The following is a 22964-nucleotide window of genomic DNA, read 5'->3' as shown; positions in this document are numbered from 1 at the left end:
CTTCATAAAATGCTTTCCAATTAATGTGTTTCGAAAACAACTTGGTACAAGTGCTAAGTGCTTGTAGTTCTATGCTTAAAAACGTTTACCATGGGCCTGAAGTTCTGTATTCGAATTCTCCTTCTCTAGTATCGCTTGTCGGATACTAGAATGGTTAGAGTCCAACTCAAACTAATGACAATAAGATTGATGCCATCAAATGTTTTTTCTTGTGGGCTTTGTATACTTGATTTGAATTAGAAATGGACATTATGTAGGAGCAGAAAGCAACATCATGTATATATATTGATGAGAGTAATATATTACCGAGAGAGAGAGAGAGGTAGGGGTCTTGGCTGGGACAATATATATACACACACACAAGCTATAGCAACAATGAAACTTTTGATGGATCGTGATGAAACTTACATTCCAAATTGGTGAGTTGACAGCCTAAAATAATCAAAAGTATTAGGACCCAAGAAATTAAGGATAATTTGGAGGAAAGAAAAACCCTAATAAAATGATCATCTTCTTCTCCAAGACAGTTAATTAATATTCACACCAAATAGCCTAATTCCTTTTTCCTCGGCTATGGATGCCCTGTGATCTTCACTATATTTACCTTCACCTTTTTGAAACTTGTAGCTGCTACACTCGCCCAAATTTAGTTCCAATTTTACCTGCAAATCCTTACACTTATTGGCCTCCTCAACCAAACATAATCTCTTGCTTTCACCTTCACTGTGCATTACATCAATTAACCAAAATGTAGTACTTTCTCTATCTTCCTCTCTTATCACTTGACCATCACTCTCACATGCATAAAATGTGATCACATCATTTGCCTTCAAATTGTTTTCCTTCACAAACCTATTCCAACCCCTTGTGAACACAAAGCTTTGGCTACTCCTCCAATAGCAATACCTAAACTTCCAAACCCTCATGAGCTTGTCATAGAAAACTAGCTCAATGTCCTCAGTCACATTGTCTTCCACATTCTCACAAATACAAGGGAAATACTCGACTGCGTATTTCTTTGGAATCACAAGCCTATTGAGCTTACCCACATCACTTGGAGTAAGTTCTTTTTGGAAGAGTTGCCGACACAGAACTTGTCCATCGCCATGCACTCTTATTGGGTTGGTGCCCTTGCTCATTTCCTCAATTCGAGATTGTGTTTGGGACCTCACAAAGGCATCAAATTTGGATGGATAGGAACCATCCCTAATCATTTTTATTATTGCATCTGTTGTGTAATGGTTTTGGAAATCAGGCTCTTGAATGGTGAAGTTGGTCCAAGGAAAATTTCTATGCAAATCTTTACCATTTCGAAGCTTGACTGCCGCACTATCGTAAGCCATGGCAGCTTCCTTCTCAGATTTGAAGGTGCCAAGCCAAATTCTTTGGTGGTTTGCATATATTTGTGCACCCCAGTGACCATTTTGTTGTGGCACAACCCCTTTGAACTTTGCAAATGAGACATCATTGTCGTGCCTCGCGCGCTTATTCTGATGTAGCAGCGCAAAATCGGTTTCGTTTGAATCTGAAGTCTCCAAACCCACATTTCTTTGGGCACTTGAGATCATGATTGATGCATCTTCTGCCATTGTGAATGATCTCAAGGGACACGATAAGCACAATATTGACATGGATGTGAAGACTAATTGATCAAGTATTACAAAACTGCAAAGTGATCAATGGCATTCAAGAAAAGCACGATGAAGGAAACTTTTAACGTTGCAGACATGGTTAACTTTGGGAGAGTTTTTGAGGGAGAGAATCTGAAATCAGAGATTTGCATATGCTTCCGTTGCATGAACATGGTTTATATTTGAAAGGCTGAGGGTTCAAAATATTAAACTGAATTAGGCAAGTAACAACCAAATTAAGCACATTATTCTAGAAAAGATAAACCAAATTTTCGAGTGAAAAGCCAAGGATTAATCGAACAAAAAATGAATTGAAGCGGCTTTATCTTAATTTAGGAAAATTAATTAGGTGTCACAGCCTCAAACTAAATAACCCATTTTGTTAAGCATATGGTTAATTACAAGTTACAAGTAGATAGCTAGGTGTTTCTTATGGGGGTTGGATCGAACATATGGGATAGCTGGCTAACATCAGAGAGATGTTATAAGTTATCACACGAAGTTTCCGATTATAAAGTCATTAATTGGATAAAAAATAAAATTTAATTCATTAGTTAATCACAATTTATATAGCCGACCTTACTTAGTGAAAAAAAACTTTTGTTGTTGTTGTAGTTAATCACAATTTATCTGCTAATTATAGAAGAAAACTGATGATGTGTCAGATGCTGTTCATATGTATAGCTGGGATACATAAGAAAATAGAAGTGAAATGCAGATTGCAAACGCAAGCTGTTTGTTCCACTTTCATTAACAAAGGATCCCGAGTATCTGCATTTAGTTAACAGGAGTGTTCGATTTCAGTCGAGTAAATTTGCAATATATAAGAATAAGACACGCCACAGTGATAATTGCTTTCATTCTCAACAAACAAATATCCCTAAATAGGGATTATAGCTTCTAAAATTCCGCCTACTGTAACCACGCGTGATGAAATCCAACTTTGGAGATTTTTACCTCCTAGCTGCTAGCATGTCTGCTTTTGACATATGCAGCGTTCTCGTTTCATTTGCACCGGAATTTATCCCTCACTTCTCGTGCCGTAGTCAGAAAACTAAGGGGAAACCCTAAGGTAGCGTTTGGTACGCAGACGAGACAGGACGGGACGGAACGGGACGGGACGGGACGGGACGGAACGGGACGGAACAGATGTTCTGTGTTATGTTTGGTACGCGCAGGATGGAATAAGACGGTTGTTCTGTCCTGCGTTTGGTAGCACATGGACGGAACGGAACCAAAAGATTAAAATGACTAAAATACCCATGTCAAGGTTCTTCCTGATTCCCTTCAACATTCGATCCTGCAACGCTCTTACCCTCTTCTCATCATACTCCATTTCCTTCTTCGCAATTTCGCAAGCCGCACCAAACCCTACCACCAATGACGCCCTTGACAGAGATGTTGTTGCACTTGGTGGCGCCGGAGGTAAAGACGATTTCTTTGGGGGAGGCGCCGATTAAGTCGGCGACCTGGGCGCGGGCGGTCTCGACGGCGGAGTCGGACTCCCAGCCGTACATGTGGGTCCGGGAGTGGGGGTTTCCGTACCGGGTGAGGTAGTAAGGAAGCATGGCGTCGACGACCCTGGGGTCCACCGGCGACGTGGCCTGCATGTCCAGGTACAGAGGCCGGCCAGAAATTTTGACCCCTTTCATTGAAACTCCATCTGGGCCGTCGTAGGTTTCGGTGACGGCGGCGGCGGTGGAGAGGGTGCGGACGAAGTCGGAGGCGGTGGAGGCGGGTTTTGTGGTTAGGGTTTGGCGGCGGATGAGCAGGAAGGTTGCGAAGGGGAAAGGGATGCAGAGGTGAAGAGAAACGGCTGAGAAGAAGAGATTTTGTTTTTAGGGTTTGTTAACTGATTTTGAAGTTGTAAATTTTGAAAAAGACCAAGGGCATTTTTGTCTAAAAATATTGGAAATTTCTGTTCCACAGACATGGAACAACCCGTTCCAGGGTGGGGGTGTGGAACAAAAAATCATCCAAAATCTGTTCCGTGGAACAGCGCGTTCCACTCATTTTAGGCGCACCAAACGTGGGACGGAACGCCTCGTCCCACTCTGTTCCGTCCCGTCCTGCGTACCAAACGATACCTAAAGGTTTATCTGAGGTAAAAAGAATGGGATAGGTCTAATAATTGGAATGTTATCGATGATTGCAGCTGGTGTCACAAAGATTGCAAGGCCCAAGCATGTTCGGCTGGTGAGAAGATAAGCACTCTAAGCATACTTTGGCAAATTCTGCAGTATCGTTGGTGCTTCAGAAGTTTTTATGTATGTTGGTCAACTGGAGTTCTTCAATGGTCAAGCCCGAGATAGGATAAAAGCTTTGGAAGTTCACTGTGCATGGCTTCAATATCTCTTGGGAATTATGTGAGCAGCAAGCTGGTTAAAATGGTGATGGGAATCACAGATTCACAGCTAAAGGCCAAAGCCCTGGTTGGATCCCGATGATCTGAAAACATGTCACGTGGACAGATTCTACTTCCTAATTGCTGCCCTAACGACTTTCGATTTCATAATTTATGTGTTTTGCAAAGGGGTTACAAGGGAATTGACCTTGAGGGGTCTGAGATGGAAATTCCGATCATGGAATGTCGAGAAGATGTGGTGATTAGAAGAGTTTAGACCTAAGTAGCTGAAAGATGAATTTGGCATAAGTTTTTGAATAAGCTAGCTTATATCTTGCAGAAGATGAGAGCGATGGTCTCGTTTGGTATGGATAGAATTGGAATGGGCATGTTTTCATCTTGAGTAACCAATGTCTTGGTCTCTTAATTATTTTCATTTATTCCTCTACTACACTTTGAAAAGTAATTTACTGATTCCAATCCAATCATCTGTATCGAGTGAGCGCTACATTCTCCAACACCCAATTACTTTAAGGGATTTTTTTTTTTTTTTTTTTAAAAAAAAGTTAAAGTTAAAATTGTGTTTGGTAAATGAATTTTTTTTTTTTTTTCAAAATCATGAGTGTAAAATGGCAGGAAGCAGAAACAATTCTACTCATACTTCTAAAAAAGAAAATGCTTTTTTTTTTTTAGGGGGTAGGTGAACAGTACCAATTAATGAACTTTCATATTAACAATCCTACACCATCATTTTTTGCTAAAAACACTTTTAGCACTATAGTTTACCAAACACTTACCTGCTTTTTTCACAGTTGTTTATTCTCATAGCATAGCAGCAACAATTTAAAAAAAAAAAAAAATACAACAATCCCAAACAAGTCCTAAGAATATTAATTTACCTACAACATGTTGCATGTAAATTAACGGTGAGAAGAGAGAGAATCTGTCATAAGTCACCTCATTTTGTATATTAATCTGGCCCAGCCCAGGTTTAAATCAAACCCAAACCTATGAGCCCCTCTATAGTTTCAATGCAAAGCCCGTTACAAAATTGGTAAAAGCCCAATAATTGGATGCACTATGCCCCACCTGGGAGATTCGGATACCAATGATCAAATGATAACGTCACACGAGGCACACGTGACTATCTATGACGGTTTCACACATGACAGACAGACAGTCGTTGCAAAGATAAATCGCCAAAAAAAAATAAAATATATATATACACACTTGCAAATTATTAACCGCATTTAAATTGCCATTTCGAGTCCGCGTTTCCCCTCTTTCGCGAACCCTAGACAGCTCAATTCAATCTCCCTCTCTTTCTCTCTCTAACTTTCTCTCTCCTAGGGTTCCGTTTTCTACAACTTTCTCGTGGTTTCGGGCTCTCTGTGAGCGGTAATGGAGTTCGGAGGAGGTGGCCGGAAGAGAGGCAGGCCGGAAGCTGGGCACTTTAATGGCAATGGCGGCTTCAAGAAATCCAAGCCAGGTTCGTCTTCCCATTGCTTTCAAGCTTCAATCTTTTGTTCGTGTGTTTCCATATTTTTGTGTCATGTCGATATGCATATGCGTATGTATGTAAGTTGTATGCATTGAAGTTAGGGTTTGGTGCTTTGATGTGCTTGTTCTGCTTTCGTGCATTTAGCTTTTTTTTTTGTAGTCGATTTCGATAGTTCAGAAGGTTGGATAAAGTGGTTAAATTAAGTTAAGAAAGCTTCCAGCTTGTTAAGAATGAAGAAAAAATATTTAAAGAACATTGAATTTTGCTGTCAAGTTTGAAAATATTGGAATTTTAGTTCATTTGAGTTTACGGGATATTCGAAGAGCGCGGTCTCTTTGTTGCTATCTCATGTGGGCATTCATATTGGGTTACCCAACTGATGATCATACTGTTTCTTCAAAAGATTGTGATCTTTAATGTCTTCAAGAAAATTGTTTGCTTGTTGGGTGAAATGTAATTGAAAGTTAGTTATGAGTCTTTGTGGTATCTATTATCTTCGTTTTTCAAAGCAGGACTTTAGTTGTAGTATGATTTGTGTAAAAGACACCCTTAAGACAACATGTTAAAATTATGGAATTTTCTCTCAAGTTGTAAGCCACTTGCATTTTGCCCTCTTGGTTTTGGTTTTACTTGAGCTATCTGTTATTGCATTTTGGTGATGTTATTCAAGTCAAAGATGGAATCCGCTGTTTTAAATATTATTTGCTAATGACTGACGAGGAGAGAAGGAGATGAAGAATCCTCTGAGAATCGAAGCATCAACGTTTTGATTCAAAGTTAATAGATTGAAAACCATAATTTTAAACTATCTTTTTGTTTCCTCTTTGTTGGTTTAAAAAGTACAGGGTTTAGAGGTCTGTTTTTATTAGTCCGTATAATGGGGTTTGATCTTACACTACTTTGATTCTGCAATGAAATTGGTGTTTTATACATATTTTTTTTCTGCTAAAAATGGCAACATGGTGATGAATAATACATTGTTAAGGTTTTGAAGATTAATAATCCACTGTAAGTGTAACTGAGGGAAATTAATTAATGTTCTGCAACAGAAATGGAGTCCTTTCAACCTGGTATAGGAAGCAAATCGAAGCCATGCACAAAGTTTTTCAGGTTCTAATCTTAACTTATCTAAAATGAATAGCCTAAATGTAATCATGCATATTGACAAGTTTAAGAAAAAGTTTGTTCTTCAATTTTTGCTAGTAATTTGGACTAATGAAATGGGCCATCAAAGCTTTGATACAGGTTGAATCATCTGTTCTAATCATGATAACAAAGACTGAACAGATATCGTTGAATGACAACAGTTCGATTAAGTACTTACTGGATTCTATAACAAAGACTGAACAGATATTGTTGAATGACAACAGCTTGATTAAGTACTTGCCGGATTCTATCTAGTTTATCATGGTTATATGGGATGCAGAAGTTGTCCTTCATATCATGGTTATCTTTCTTTCTTGCTTTTGAAATCAAAGTTATCTTTCTTTCTTGCTTTTGAAATCAAAGTGACTGAAGCTACAGGACTGGTCGCAAAGTTTTGAAACGGTTTCTTTATGTTCAAACTATGCAAAAAGTAAAATGAATTAAGAATTATTAGCGCGATGAGGTCAAGGCATGTTTTCTTTCGAAACTGTCTGGGACTCCTTGTGCAAACTCAGGGGGATATGTAACTTCTTTTTCAATTGTGACTTCATTGATCGTTTTCAAAAAGTTCCTGGTTCTCTTTCAATTTTTGTATTGGGTGAGGTCTAAGTCATGGTGGCATTTTTATATTGTAAACAGAGCCTTATTGCGAATTATGTACGTTTCCAACCTCAGACTTAACTCTTAAGAGCTGTGATAGTCCTTTATGATAGTGAACCATATGCAGTGTTAGTATGTTATTATTTTCATTTTATTATCAGGTAAGGGTGGTAGTGATCTAGTTGGATAATAGAAGATTGGCCTCGCATCATCTTTTGGAAGAAAGCTATTCCATTGCTAATGAAACATGATTGCCTGAAATATAGTTGACTAAGCTTAAAAATTCCATTTAGTTTCACAACTTCTAGGATCTTGATACATTTCTAAGAAACCATATGTTTTTAGCCCGTTGGGCAGTGATTCTGGTGAAGAATCTATTTTAAGTTTCGTGTTTTTTGTTTTCCTATATGTTCCATAACACAACCTTTCTTCAACTGAGCTTATGTATGATATTTTCTCTTTGGCCCATTTCTGATATATAGTTTCAGGATTCTGTGACATTTTCTGTCTGTCATATTTGGGCTCAGGAATTTTTGTTTTATTTATATGCAGCACTTCTGGGTGCCCTTTTGGTGAGGGATGTCACTTCTTGCATTATGTTCCTGGTGGCATCAAAGCGGTGTCTCAGATGACTGGTAGCAACCCAACTCATCCTCCTCCTCCTAGAAATTCAGCAGCCCCACCATCATTTCCAGATGGTTCTTCTCCTCCAACTGTCAAGACACGGTTGTGTAACAAGTACAACACAGTTGAAGGTTGCAAGTTTGGGGATAAATGCCATTTTGCACATGGTGAGTGGGAGCTTGGTAGGCCCACTGCTCAATCCTATGAAGATCCTCGTGCAGGGGGAGGATTTTCAGGCAGGATGGGAGGTCGGATGGAGCCTCCCCCACCAGCACATGGAGCTGTAGCAAGTTTTGGGGCCACAGCCACAGCTAAGATCAGTGTTGACGCTTCACTTGCTGGAGCCATAATTGGGAAAAACGGTGTGCACTCAAAGCAAATTTGTCGCGTGACTGGAGCGAAGCTTTCTATAAGAGAGCATGAAACAGATCATAAGCTGAGGAACATTGAGCTTGAGGGAACCTTGGACCAGATTAAAGACGCCAGTGCCATGGTTCGTGAGCTTATTGGGAACGTGAGTTCAGGTGCTGGAGCTCACAACATGAGGAACCCTGCTATATCAGCCTCATCTCCGGCAAGCAACTTCAAGACTAAGCTTTGTGAGAACTTTACTAAAGGTACGTGCACCTTTGGGGATAGGTGCCACTTTGCACATGGACAAGAAGAGTTGCGCAGGTCGGCAATGTAATTTCTTTCAATACCTCTTTCGTGTTCTCTTACCGTTCTGTCGTAGGATACACTTATTACAGCATTAATTTTGTGTTTGTTAAATTTTTCCAACAATGCAGTTTCCTTAGTTTTCTAGGGTTTAATATTCGGAAAATTTAGTAGTTTTTCCACCTGTCTTTCGGAGTCAAGTCGAGATCTCTTGGTTGAACTAATCTAGTGAATAGTGATAAGTACAGGCTGCCGGTTAGCATCTGCAGTGGCAAATGCTGATCCTGGCTGCTTGAATGTGTTCATTTTGTTTTATCAAATTAAAGGAAAATGAGATGTTGATTTTGTGCTCACATCTGTTTGGGGTTATTATTTCAAATTTTTTTTAAGAATATTGTTGCACCTGCAAAAATGACTCGCCGAATTCACAAGAAAATATTTTCCTACACCTTTCAAACTGTAATATTTTTCTTTGTTGAATATAGAAAAGATGATAAGATTGGGGCAAAAGACCCTGTACTTGTCAACTAAATCTTTTAGGCCCAATAAAGTTGTTTGGTGGTGTATGTCAACTAGAAATTAGGAGGTTTTAGGGTTTTCTTCTTTAAATCATGATTTCAATACTAATTTATGACTCATTGTGCGGATTAACTAAAATCGCTAATCCCTACTATTGTTGCACAAATAAATATAAAACAAAGAAAGAAAAGAAAATGAAATAACACAAGGGAGCTGTATTGGCACTCTAAAGAATTCGTTGTGCACTCTTGTAGCAAAAATATTAAGGGTGGATTGAGTGCGTGATGACTTCCTTTCGTTAATAACAAATCCCTAAAGTGGATCGCATTAATAGTATTGCTCTTGGAGAAGAATTACTAGTATTTAGAGTAGATAAAAGAAGATTGCAAATATGCAAATATGGGATAAGTCAGTTGGTCAAGACGGCAGTGTTTCTTCTCCCTTGTAGCCAAGTTCAAATCTCTTTTTTAGAAAGATGAATGCACTCAACAGGTGACTCGGCCCTTTTTCTTTTTCTTCTTTTAGTCAATTGATTCAGCTCATGTCACTTCTATTTAATTAGAAATTCCTAGCTTATCGGTCGAAAGTTCAAATCGATGAGATCAAATCATCTGCACTAAAAAAGAGTTATGGCCTTTCAGTGACCTTCCGAAACACTTGTCCACGCAATTACTAACCGTAACTCTCTTCGTTAAGTCCTTTGCACTCTCACGGATTTCCCTTCTCGCTTTGGCTTCTGAGATTTTCGGCTCTCGTCCAGCCTCCATGTCCAAGCACTAAACCATAAAATCATAATCATTATGGATAACCAATTCATTTTCAAATATAGTTGGGAGACTCTACCCAAGAAATGGGTAAAAAAAAAAAAAGGAAAGATCAGGGAATAAGTTCTTCCAACTGCAGAGTTTGCCTATAAAAACGATGTGATTCGGCCAATGTATAGAAATGGACGACGTCACTTCGAAACCTCCACAAATCTCCGAAAGATTTCACAAATTTTCTCTGGCTTTCAAGACCAAAACTTTCGAGTTCTTCACCGAGGAGGAAGCCGACGACGCCGACAGCTTCGGGCTGAAGGATTCTGCCGAAGAGGTCATCATGGACCTGAAGGTCGTCGTCATCAAACCAAACACAGTGGCAGCGAACAAAACCAAAAATCAAAAATAATTATGTAACTAATCAGCAAATTAGTATCAGATATAGGAGAAACAAAACCAAAAATCCAAAATAATTAACCTTAACTCGAAAAGGGAAAATCCATTATCCATGGGTAAATTTACTAATCTCATCCCATATTATTAAACCCAAATTATTAAAGCTTAAACTGTCTTAAGCTCATCCATTATTTTTAACCCCAAACCCAAATTCTTAAGGCTTTCATCTCAGCTGCTCTCTTTCCTTCTTTTCCATCTCCTCTTTCATCTTCATTTTCCGGTAACGGATTCCGCAGCGGTTGCAGAGCGACTGCAATAAAAAATTTCCACTTAATTATAAACGCTTTTATATCAGTTAAGTTACCCATGAAGAAACGTTATGCATGCATGCATGTACGCATATAAAAAATATAAAGTTAAATTTTCTTTTCATAAACCTATCGGGCACGAAGTGCTAAATGGTGCTCTATGATCAATAGAGCAACGCCAACAAAGGAAACAGACAACCATTTACTGTGTGCAAATTTAGAGGTGGCAAATTAACCTAGTGAAATGTTAATGGGTATCCGTTAAGACCCGTTTAGTTTGACATCACCATAATATAGAAGTGAGAATGGTAGTGGTGATGATGATGTAAGGTGAAATCAAATTAAATAGGTCATAATGAGTACCATTAATTAACAACTCAATGGATTAATTTGTCACCTTTAGATCCAAAAGACACAACCCAATGCCTAATTGTTATAGTAAATGGTATTATATGGTATTATAGAGTTGTTTCTCTTAGTCGACATGCCGATAATGATATGCGTATTATATGGTATTTAAGAGTTGAATTATGAAATAGATTAATGATTCAAAAATGCTACTCTTATAATCTAATTGTATAACCATTTGTATCATCTCTTTAATAGAGATAGGATCCACATACGTCGACGGGTCATATTTCTTAGGGCCTAGAGAACCTTTGCGCCAGTCTAATAATTTTGAAAAACAAAAAAACAAAAACAAAAACAAAACTTGATAGAGTGGTGTGAACATACTTTAGGGCCCAGAGGACCTTTGCGCCACATTGGCGATTTGGTCACGCGGCAGTTAAAATTAGTGCATATTAGGTTTTCATCCGGCTGGACAGTGCGGACCTTCGTCAGGTTCCTTTTGCGGGAGCCGCCGGTTCTCGATGTTTTGTTGGTTATGTCGATGTCGCAGTAGTCATCGGGTTTTGGTGGCTTTGGGACATTGTATGCCTTTGAAGTAGTACCGACAGCAGGGTTGGTATGGTTAAACCTGAACTGGTTACTGGCCTGTCAAACAACAAATAAGATGGAGCAACGTTAGTATTAATTGACCATGCATACATGCTTGAACCCACGTAAATATATGAGCACTCGAAATAACAGAAAGAAAAAGAGGGGCAATCGAAAATTTTGGTGGTATTTATCACACTGTTACAATTATATATATGCACACATGCACACATACGTATATATAAACTAAGAACAGTGATATTGCAAGCCCCTTTAAGATGAAATTGCGTTCACCTTCTAAATTTCTATCTTTTCTTTTAGTCAATGAATTGAATAATCAAAGAAAAATTAAGTAATAAGCCGTGATGGTTTAATTCCCTTAAGCGCGGATAATCACGTTTGCTTTTGGGAGGATATATAGGGGTACTTTATAAATATTGGATTTTGCGGGTGACACTGACGACTATCTTTATTAAAGAATAGAAAAAATTTAGCGAGTTTTAACGAAAAGCCCACGGTATTGTTCATTTTAACGAAAAATCACATTTTTATTCTAAAAAGTCAATTCAAAAACCAATTTTTTCACTAAAAAGTCAATCATGGTACTATTCAATTTACCTTTTATTTTGTTATTATCATTAAAACTCAAAGTTTTCAAACTCTTTTCATTAGTTTTCCTAAAAATTTATACAATGGAAACACGTAAATGGGGGCATCATATGGAAATAGCACATTACTCTAATAGAACAGTATTTCTTTTGACGGATGTTCTTATCTGACATTTCAAGTGAGAATAACAAATATTTAATTCGGACTGATCCGTGGCACTATTTTTTTTTTTTCACAACTTTTGACACAAGGTTTATAAGGTCCATTTCGTAATATATTTCAACAATCTGAACTGTTTATATTTTAGGTCTTCTTTAACAAATTATATCTACAAAAAATCACTTAAATCTAAAACCATATATATGACCATTGGATTAAATTTAGTTTTTCTTTGTAGATCCGTATTCGTTAATTTCCCTCTCTATAAATGGATGTCTTAATGATTTTGAATTTGTTTAATTTTTTGCAAGGATGATCTAGAATGATGTTTTAAAAGATAGACGGTGATCAAATAGTTAAAGTACATTACATTACAAAATGAATCCTACAAAAACTTATATCCAAAATTGTGTTAAAAAAATAGTATCACAAATCCGTCTCCATATTTAATAGCATAAATAGTGTTATTATTAAGGTTCATAAGAGAGTGCTACCTACTACTACACTCTAATGCGAGAGAGTGTACTCTACTATTATACTTTATGAGAGAGTGCGAGCGAATAGCTCTCAAATAAAAACTTTGAAGCACTCATTTGATACTTTCATCAATTAAATGATGAATGGTTAGCACCCCTCAATCATATCTTAAACAAAAACAACGGGAGCGGAAAATTAAAAGCAAAATGATTATCAAATAAGAGATTGCACCTTACAAATATCGATATCAACTTTGACAATTAACAACCATTTCTACGTAAAATAACTGAATAATATATATATATATATGTATATATATATAGGTATATAGGAAACAATGAAAGGTGATTTACTCTATAGCTATTGCTAGAATAAAAGGGTAGAGAAATACCCGAGGCAGTGCTTCATTGAGGTATGGGCGAAAATGATCTCCACCATGGTTGTTGGACGATAATCCCAGTCGCAGGGTTAGGTCCAAGCCAGAACCCGTGCCTTCCATATTGAATTGATTTTGTGGAGCAAAGTTCATCAGTTGAGATCGGTGAACACCTCCGAAACCCATTTTTCTTCTCCTGGAAATTCTACATATCAGATATCAAAGTCAGTGATTATGGATACACATATGTAACAGTACAGAGAGAGAGAGAGAGATTCATGCATGAAATTTTTAAATGAAGAACATGAAGGCGGGATAACACAGAATCATCTGGAAGGTTGACAAACAACAAATAAACAACAATTTTCATACGTAGTTAAGAAGGGAAAAACATCACTGAGACTGCAGAGTTTGTGAGAGAGTGGTTGTGTGTGAGAGGGATCAAAGATCAAAACGATGATCTAAGATCTCTCAAACATCATGAGGGAAACCAACCATATATGTTGATCCGATCTTGTCCCAAATTATAAACACATACATACAAGATTAAAAGTTTATTTGACGGACATCTTTGTAGGGCTCACTAGATACTGTAGCTTAACGATCCGGATTGTTTAGGGCTTCTCTAAAATATCAACTGCGAGAAAAAATAATAAATTTAAAAACTTGAAGTAGAAAAACATTAACCATTTGAATAAATGGTAGTCGTTTTAGTGTTTTTCGGAAAACCGGTTTTGTCTATTTAATTCATTACAATTAAAAATCTCAATATATGATTTTTCAGTAAAAAAAAAAAATCAAGAATGTTCTATGAATGAAAACGCAGAAAATTGGACGGTTCAAACCATTGAAGCGAAATCTTAGCAAACCAACACAAATCGTTGATTGCCTTGATCAACGATTCAACCCGTGGATCATGAAAAACCAACATATACATAAATAAAAGTTAAAAAATAAAAAATAAAAGGGGACCAACAGGTAGTTTTGCCACGGCAATCCACTCTTCCGGTGGCCGGGAAGACTCACAGAGCATTTCAATCTCCCCTGCCACCATCATGTGATTCACCAGTGCCAGGAATCGAACTTAGGACATGCCATATAGAATACAGACGTGAAATTCGTCCCTATTTGACAAAAATAAACCAAAACTAACAAATAAAAAAAAAAAGAAAAATATAAAACATTTTCACAAATAAAAAAAATTAAGAAAAATACGCCAAAAACACAAGCTTTTCCAAAGGAGATTATCATGATCAAGATAAAAATAAATAAATAGATCTCCCCTTTTCCTTTTCGATCTTTATTTATGTATGAAACACATACACATAGATCTGATATTAATATAGATCTTTTCATACAACATAGAGAGAGAGAGAGAGAGAGAGAGAGAGAGAGAGAGAGAGGGATATGATCATGGGTAAATTGATCTCCTCTCTTCGACTCTCAAGATCATCAGTCATATATGGGTAGCTAGCTAGATAGCCGACATACACATGAAGAAAGACATTTGCACACCCAAGGAGAGATGAAAGATCAAAGTTTCGGGGATGGAAGAAAGGAGAGGAACTTACAAAGGGTAACTAGGGCACTGCTCAGGTAGTAACAAATGATGATTGAAAGATACACACACACATATATATATATGTTGGAATGACTATAGAACACTAAAAGGGAATAGGATAACTTTTATGGGAAGTCCAACAAAAATATTATTGGAAATTTATTATTTAAAATCTAGTAAGCTTCACACATATAATTCTACTATTTTTTTTTTTTTGGGGGGGGTTGCATATTTACCATAGATTAAGCTAGCATAGTACCCTACATATATCACCGTAATTTGGAATTTTGGACCCTTTTTTATGTGAAGTGTAATAAACCAAATGGCTTAATCCCTTCTAGACTGTATTGTGTGAGAGTTGGTGTGATTGTTCATTTCATATATGGAAAAAGGGCGGGACAATGTGCCCGTACATTGTACCTTCATCGTATGTAGACTGTTCTTATATATCTGGAGGTTCATACCTACCCTATTAAGTAATTGCCTTCATCCCTATATGGTAAATAATCCCGTGTAACACGCGATAGAGCGGTAGAATAATGTTAGGTAGAGTGCGTTGTAAAATTGTCAAATTTTAAGTGGTAGGACCCACCAATATAAATAGGTTTCACTTTTAATCAAGAGGTAATACAATGTAGTTGGACAATTTATCGATATGTTTTATTTATATTTATACACAAATATATAAACTAAATTGTACACATACATACATACATACATACATATATATATGAAGGATTCATTGTGAGACACTGAGACACGTATAAATTTTGCATGCAAAAATCACCTATTTTTCCTGAAATACGTTCACTCTATTTTAAATTAAAAATTAAAGAAGCCAATTGATAAGTTAAAAGAAGTCAGCTCTCAACTACAACTACACACGCACGCACGCACGCACGCGCGCCCACACACACACACACACACACTACAAGAAAAATGAGCTATGGGTACAAAATAAAGGACACCATTGAGAATTTTGTGCCTGTTTGACCATCAAAAGACTGAAACAGTTCCCATTTCATAGAGGGCACCATTGATTGTGCCTATTGTAAAACAAAATAGGCACAAATACATTTTCTGACAGCTTTATTAAAAAAAATGGACTCTAATATATTATTTGTGCCCATAATTAATTTATACATACTAAAACCCAAACTTCTGGTTACTGTTCTAGAGCAGTGTGCGGACCAAAATGGCCCTCAATTCGTTTGTTAAGTCAATTTTTTGCCATCTTTGCTACAGTGAAATGGCATCGCTACCCTCCTTTGCCACGCGTTTGTCGTCGATGATTTCAGAAGAGGGTATCCCTTCTTCGTGGACTTCAACTTTTCTCTTTTCTGGACTCTTCTTTCCAATTCTATCTCTGTCTCACAAACCTTCTCTCAATCCTGGCCTTGCTCTCCCATCTCGAGTTCTCTCTGTGTCTCGCCTTTTTCCAAAAAATGGTTAAGTCAGTAAAATTTGTTTAGATCCTTTTGTCGGAGGCTGCAGACGACAACCCTCGCTTGCTAAAAAATAGTCAGTTTGGTCTCGATTTGCAGAAAATTTGGAGCGGATCACGTTTCCTGCTGCCGATTTGGTATGGGCTTTGAATGTTATGTGCTTGGGAGTGTAAATTTGGATTTATAAACGGGTTTTTCATTTAAATTTTTTGGTTGTGATTTTGGGAATTTTGGCCTCAGATTTAATTTGGTTTTCTTTTTGGTTTCAGGAGATCCGGTTTTTCGGGTTTCTGACATTAAGGTGAGGAGTTTTGAAATTCTACGTTTTTTATTCGACTTCCAGCCTGAGATGTAATTTTAAAGCTGAAATTTCCGTCTTTTTTTTTATTAATCTTAAATCAGATTAGTTAATTATAGTTAAATAATTTTTTTTGTCTTTCTGTTACGCAGCTGAAGTAACTAGAGTTGAGAAATAACAATTGGAGCTTAGAGTCTTTGCATATGAAAGTTGAATATGAGCCTTTGAAAGGCTTTGTAAACGTGTTCTCAATTGTAGGGCATTGGATAGCAATTTTGGGTGAGTCTTGATTCCCCAGTGCACATAATTTTGTTTCAGTTCATTTGTCTACTTTTGCATTTCTGTGGAATTTTTTGGAAACCCCAATGATTCAGAATTGAAATTTATGTGTAAATTGATAATTGTGGGTATGTCTAACAGAGTAAGAGCAGTAATCCAGTTTTGTGATCAGTTCGATTTAGGGGTTTTGATTCAGTAAGGGGTATGGATAGTGTGTGGACAGAGATTAAGCTCTGTGGTGGGCAGAAACTATAGTGTGTCTCCTACGGGGTTGTCTTTTTTGGAATCTCATTGTTTAAATCAGTTGACAAAGTAATTATTGTCCTCACATGTCTTCGTAAACTACTCATGAAATTAACATTGGGACAATTATGGGATCCTCTACTTTACACCTCTACTTGCACATTTATTTATTCGTATTTAGAGTGTTGATGATTTAGTCAAAGAGTTAGTCAGTGCATGGTCTTAATATGCTTAAATTCTTTTTTTTTTTTTACAATAATTTTTGTTATTCTTTTCCGTTTAGTTCATTTGAATTCGTTTTTAAAGTCCATTTGATCAATAAGTGTAAAAACTGAACAGCTTTTCTGAATGTATTTTATTGGACTTTGGTGGACAAATGTATCTTTCTTGATCAATCTTATCTTTGTGTGGTCCTTCTCTTGATGTTATAAATATTCAAGGCTGCAATTTTTTTCTATCTTTGTGATATTAATTTTTTTTTGGTCATGATTGCAGGTTTTTATAAAAATTCACTTTCAAAGATTGAGTAAAAATATATAAAGGTTGTTGGTGATCGGTATAAAGACAATAAAAAAGGTATGAATAAAATGTTTGAGATTATATGATTTGATTTGATTTTGTAATGTACAAAATTCTTTTTATATTTTTCAGATTAAATAGGTTTAGGACTGTATTGGTTAAATCTAATTAAATTTTTGGAATTTTCTATGAACAATATTTTGTTTCATTACAGGGATTGGTGGTTCTACTTTGGGTTGAGAAAGGAAAAAAAAAAAAAAAAGAAGACCATTTTGTTGGCAATCAATATAAAGACATAATACAAAAGGTATTCTTTAATGATATCATTTGGTTTCAATTTGTGACCTATGATTTGCAATATGAATTAATAATCTGAACAAAATTTGTTCGCGCTTATTATCTATTCTCTTCTTTCCATATATATATTTTTTTCCATGTTTGATTTTGAATAAATTAACATTTGTTTCTGATGTAAGCGACAATTTATAATAGATCTTTATGTCCTGTGTTTCTTTTTAGGCTGAATTTTTGTTAATCATATAGTTGGTTTTCTTTATAATTGTCAAGATGATGATTTAATTTATTCATTGTTTTCAAGGCATGGTATACATATTTATATTCTTATTATCGATTTATTTCTATGTGTGTAGTTGCATGGGCTTATTTAGAGAAGCCTGTATTTATCATTTGACAATTTTTTATCAGTATTTATTTGCCCTGTATTAGACGTATTTTACAGCATCTGCGAGTTATTGTACAAAAATGGGGTCCATATGGTTTTGTTTTGTATGGAAATCTGAATAGTTTGATTCTAACATACTAATGCTGACTCATTTTTATTTTTACATTATATCTCTATATTACATAGAGACACCAAACCAAATATATCTGATCCATCTTTCTAGAACTTTCTTTTTTCGTTTTTTTGGCAAAAACAATGTTTTAGAACTAACTACCAATTGATAATATTAGATTACATTTGACCAAAGAAACAATAATATATTATCACTGTCAATGATATCCATTGTGAGTATCTTTAGGAGGAAAAGAGAAGAGGAGAAAACACGTACATATTCTTCCTTTTTCTTTCTATGTGTTTTTGCGTGGAGGATATGAGAGATTGTTGGTGTTTGGCTTCTGTGGCTATGTTTGACTGTTTTTGTATTGATATTGTTATTCCTTTCAGGGTTGAGAGATCAACACAGAAAGCGTAAGAAATAGATGAACAAAGCAGATTGAGCTGAATAATCTCAATCAAACAACAATCATAATTGTGAGCTCAAGAGTAACTGTTTTTGTGTTAGTTGCATGTCTTAGTAGTTAGCAATCCTTTCCTTTACATTTGATGAAATCATTTATGCATTACTGAAGCTTTGTTATGCACCTAGCTCTTTGCTTCTCTTGCCTACTATCGTTTTCTACTATTGAAATACAACTTTATACATGTTTTATAAACTTTTAAAACCCGCAGCAACGCGCGGGCTCTATTACTAGTATATACTAAAACTCAAACTCCCTGGTACTGTTCTAGAGCAGTAAAATGGCGAAACAGCCCCTCAAAATTTTTCGTCCTCTCCATTTTGGTGTTGCCTTTCTACAGTAACAAGACCGTTTTGCCCTTATGTTTCTACGTGTCTTTCATCACTGGGTGCTTTGGCTTCGGTTGTTCTAGATATTTCTTTCCGTTTTCCTCTCTTGCATACCTCGAGTTAGTTTGTTTGTCGCCGCCTATTTCTCTTCGCCTGGGATTCTATTTTCTGTCGTTGTGCTGCTTCGTTGATTTTGTTGTTCTTCGATTACTTATCAGAATTGTTAATTTCGGCCTTTTTATGGTTCGATTGGAATTATTTTTTGGCTGATTTGATCACTGTTTGCAAGTAAGTGTTGTATGTTTCTCACCGAACTAGGTTTCAATTTTCTACGTTTTCTTAGATGGTTTTTTAGAATATCTGATGTGGTTTGGTTTTTGGTTTCAGAAATTTGTACCAATTTGGTTTCGATTGGAATTTCTGGGCTCCTCTAATCCAACATTTCCAGGTGAGAAAGTTGCTTAAATTTTGATCTTTATTGAACTCAGGTAAGCATCTTCAGTATTTCAGATTGATTTGAAGGAATTTTTTGCCCAGAAAAGCTAGGGTTTTCTGGTAAGTTTTTCAAGTCTTACATCTTGGGGGTTTTGTTTTGTTCAAATATGGGGTTTTGTGATTTTGGATTTATAAACGGATTGAAATTTCTTTTTTTTTTTTTTATTTCTCCTCCCACTCAGAACCTGATACTCGGTGACCTTTAGAGCAGCTTCATTCTCTCTTCTTCTCCGACCATGGTTGCTGATCCACAGGGCATCAAGGTGAGTTTGATATTGGCCATATTTTTTAGCTTTGTCAGTGCATCTAATTTATTTTTTTGGATTGGTGGTTTTCAATTTGGGGATGAATATTGTGTTTAAAGCACATGTCGTTCTGACCTTTTCGTTTATGAGGAACAAACACGCTTGCTTATTTAAGAGCCAAACTGTTTAAGTTGCTGAAGGTGCTGACCAAGTGGTGTTAAAAAGGTCTTCCATTATAATTCCCGCCTGATTAATCTTATTCCATCTTGAGATTGGATGTCCTGTTGTAATGTCCATGAGATTGAGTCAAAAGCTCCACCATTTCAAATTATTTCCCATGTAAATATTGAGAAGAAAAGAAAACAAGTTAGAAATTTTGTTGTAATAATTGGTGAGAAAATGATATTAGAAAGTGTGTAATTTGGGAGAGAGGTCGCAGTTGGTAGGAATAAAAGGAGATAAAAAGAGGTTGTAGTTGGTAGGAATAAAAGGAGATAAAAAGATTAAACTTGATGATATTTACAGTGTAAAAAAAGAATTGGTTTTGCTTACAAATGAGGAACTTAGTCCACTGGTGTCAAATGCAGTAAAAATGTTTTTGATGGGAATTAGCAAAATGGTTAGGCTAAATCTAGAGAAAATTTGAATTTTTTTTGGTATTTGGCAGACATTTTTAAGTGATTTTTATGGATTTTTTTATTGTTGCTGCAATTACAGATCATTTGATGAGTATGAAGGGTAGAAGTTGCGTAGAACCAGTTCAAGCTCTAATCATTTAGCAATCAAATATCTTCAGTCATAGGTTTGGGCCTTACCATCTGTATTTTAATGTTTGTTTTATACCATTTCCTACATTGTTTTGTTGTTTTAGGTTGTAGATGAAATGTAAAGTGTTATTTATTCCAAGTAAAATTAAAAAGGAAACTAGGTCCCCTTCAAAATGCATGGAATAAGCCTATGGGTTATTTATTATTGTTTATTTTCTGTGTGCACGTCACTGTTTACTCACTTGGAGACTCGCTCCTATCGTACACAATTTTCATGTACCTCCCTGTCTCTCTTCTATCAATTTTTGTAGTTCTACATTTGTGTGTTCTGTTTGTTGATCAAATTTAATGAATTAGATCGATGGTTTTAATTTTTTAATACTAGTCATGACTTTGGCAATGAGAGGTCCAAATGTTGCATATATCATCCAGATTAGTTCGTCTGTGGAGCTAATGGAAAGATAATGTCATAACAATGTTGTATTGTTTTCTTGGATGGAGAGTTGATTGCCCTGTTTTTATGTGTTTGGTAATGCAGATATGAGAATGTAATTGTGGTGGAGAATATAGAGAAGATGGTAGGATCTTATTTTCCAACAGATAAGGGCAGTTTTTGGTTTTGGCATTTAAGATATTTAATTAGGGTTTCTCTTGCAATTGTAGAATTTGTTAATTTTGGAAGCATGAATTAAATGTTTGGGATTAACTTACAATGCTTCCTATCAAAACCAATCAAAACCATTTTCTGAATCTAATGTTACAATGTTGTGCACTCTCATTGATAAGCAGATTTTCATTATGATGAATTTTCAGTCTTTCTCAAAATCTCCATAACTAAAATTCATGTGGCATTCGGTGTGAATTTTGTCGGATTTGTCTCATTGCATTGTATTGATTTCTTGTATTGTTACCATGCCCATCAATTTTTCCTTTTTATTCCTAACTGTTTTCACTTTCAAGGAAAAGAGGTTTCTTGTTTGATGCCTTGCAGGAAAGCTGTGGTTTTGACAATTAGGGCAAATAAACGTCACTTATGAAGTATGTTTGTTACTTGTTTCATTATTAGCAAATGAACATAAATTTAATTTGTTATCTTCATTTAACTTCTTGATGATCACATTATGTTGATAATAAAAGGTCAAGATCGGATTTGAGTTTCCACTCCCTAAAACACTACGATGTCTAATAAGGAGTACATTTCTTACTGGATGATTTTATTGTTAGAAATGAACATATGCTATTGTTATGTTGTAGCTTCTTAACTGTTTATACACAACTAATAGTGGGGAAGGATTTTAGAGGGATGGACTATATATTACATTGGTACAGCCTACAAGTACCCACTTGAGGGCTTTGTTGCAAGTTTTTAGTTGTAGTTAAGTGTTTAGGTTGCTCTTAGGAGAGACCGAACAGTGAGGAAACATACAGTCTTAAGAAACTAAACAGCTCCATGAATCTTATCTTTCCGTATGGAAACATGGAAGACTTCACTAAAGCTAAAAATTAGATTTGAAAATACTTATTTATTAGCTTGTGCGTTGTAGAGCCTATAAGGTTCTTAGCAGTTTCTATCTTTCTTAGAAATTAATGTCATAACAATGATTGTCCAAACTTTTATTGTTTTGTACATCTTGTTTGCTGGTAATGATGGTTTAGCTGCTTAATTTAGTTGCATATTTTGTTCACTGTAATTTGGTATAACAAAGTAGCAATGCATCACTGCTATTGAGTTCTTAATGCCGATTGAAAGTTTTGGTCCTTGAACATGACTGGAAATAGGTCCTTTCTTTGTTTATTTTTTTAATTTCATTTTCACTTTCATTTGGATTTCAGGAGGATGATTGCACCATCCACCAAGTTGGAAAAGGAGGTGAATCTTTGATATGGCAGATCTGGAACTTTTACGTATTGATTTTAACCAACTCCTTTTTAGGTGTAATTTTGGACTTATTTTGTTTTGAAGTCGACTATATTTGTTTTAGCTTCTGATGAGGTGCAAGGCTTGCTAGGGAAGATGCATTTGTCCAAAAATGTCTGCTTTCAAGTTCTTTTTGCATTAGAGATGAAATATGTAACATTACAATATATGTTTCTGAGATTGAGAATGTGTTGTAGGCTTTCTACATTTTATGAAAATTAAAAAAAAAAAATAATAATTACCTCAATTCAGTTTCAGTTTTTTCAATTTTGATTTTTTTTTTAATATTTAATTCTTGTTGGCACAATTATAATATAAGTGTCAATATGGCTGGAAAAGGTCTTTTAATAAAGTTGTCAGAAACAGGCACAAATAATGGTCCATTTGTGTCTGCCTCTTTGAGCACCAAACAGTGAATTGTGCCCTTTTAGCAATGGTGACGCCCATAGAGGGCACAGATACAAACTTAGTAGCTGCACTGTTGCTATTGGTCTATGGGCACATGTCTTGGTGCTCTTTGGCCTCAAAGGGCACATATAATTTATTGTGCGCAGTGCCCAT

At 36.0% G+C, this 22964-nt stretch overlaps 2 protein-coding genes and 1 long non-coding RNA gene across 23 annotated transcripts; 2 read left to right on the top strand and 1 right to left on the bottom strand.

Moving 5' to 3' along the window:
• Positions 1-527: 527 nt before the first annotated feature.
• On the bottom strand, positions 528-1589 carry LOC103954071 (AP2/ERF and B3 domain-containing transcription factor At1g51120). Its single transcript, XM_009365878.1, has one exon. The coding sequence runs from the start codon at positions 1587-1589 to the stop codon at positions 528-530; it is 1062 nt and encodes a 353-aa protein (XP_009364153.1).
• A 3643-nt stretch (positions 1590-5232) lies between these two features.
• LOC103940971 (zinc finger CCCH domain-containing protein 14-like) lies at positions 5233-8856 on the top strand. Its single transcript, XM_009351146.3, has 3 exons — positions 5233-5464; positions 6526-6586; positions 7775-8856. The coding sequence occupies exons 1-3, from the start codon at positions 5377-5379 to the stop codon at positions 8532-8534; spliced, it is 909 nt and encodes a 302-aa protein (XP_009349421.1). The 5' UTR covers positions 5233-5376; the 3' UTR covers positions 8535-8856.
• Positions 8857-15775: 6919 nt separating this feature from the next.
• LOC103965577 lies at positions 15776-22650 on the top strand. 21 transcript variants are annotated; one of them, XR_007252971.1, is made up of 13 exons: positions 15799-16187; positions 16320-16351; positions 16501-16627; positions 17366-17446; positions 17604-17696; positions 18576-18662; positions 19366-19533; positions 19656-19736; positions 20436-20520; positions 21024-21063; positions 21477-21523; positions 22319-22355; positions 22468-22650. It is a non-coding gene; the product is annotated as an uncharacterized LOC103965577 (long non-coding RNA). The 21 variants fall into 21 exon arrangements; XR_007252967.1 differs by having other exon boundaries at positions 15786-16187; positions 20436-21063; XR_007252962.1 differs by adding an exon at positions 19869-19943 and having other exon boundaries at positions 15791-16187; positions 21024-21523; positions 22319-22650.
• The last annotated feature ends 314 nt before the right edge of the window (positions 22651-22964 follow it).

The sequence above is a fragment of a genome, unplaced genomic scaffold (assembly GCF_019419815.1).
Source record: "Pyrus x bretschneideri cultivar Hongxiangsu unplaced genomic scaffold, Pyrus_bretschneideri_v1 Contig51, whole genome shotgun sequence".
Classification (NCBI taxonomy): domain Eukaryota; kingdom Viridiplantae; phylum Streptophyta; class Magnoliopsida; order Rosales; family Rosaceae; genus Pyrus; species Pyrus x bretschneideri.
This window is presented reverse-complemented; position numbering and strand designations above follow the sequence as displayed.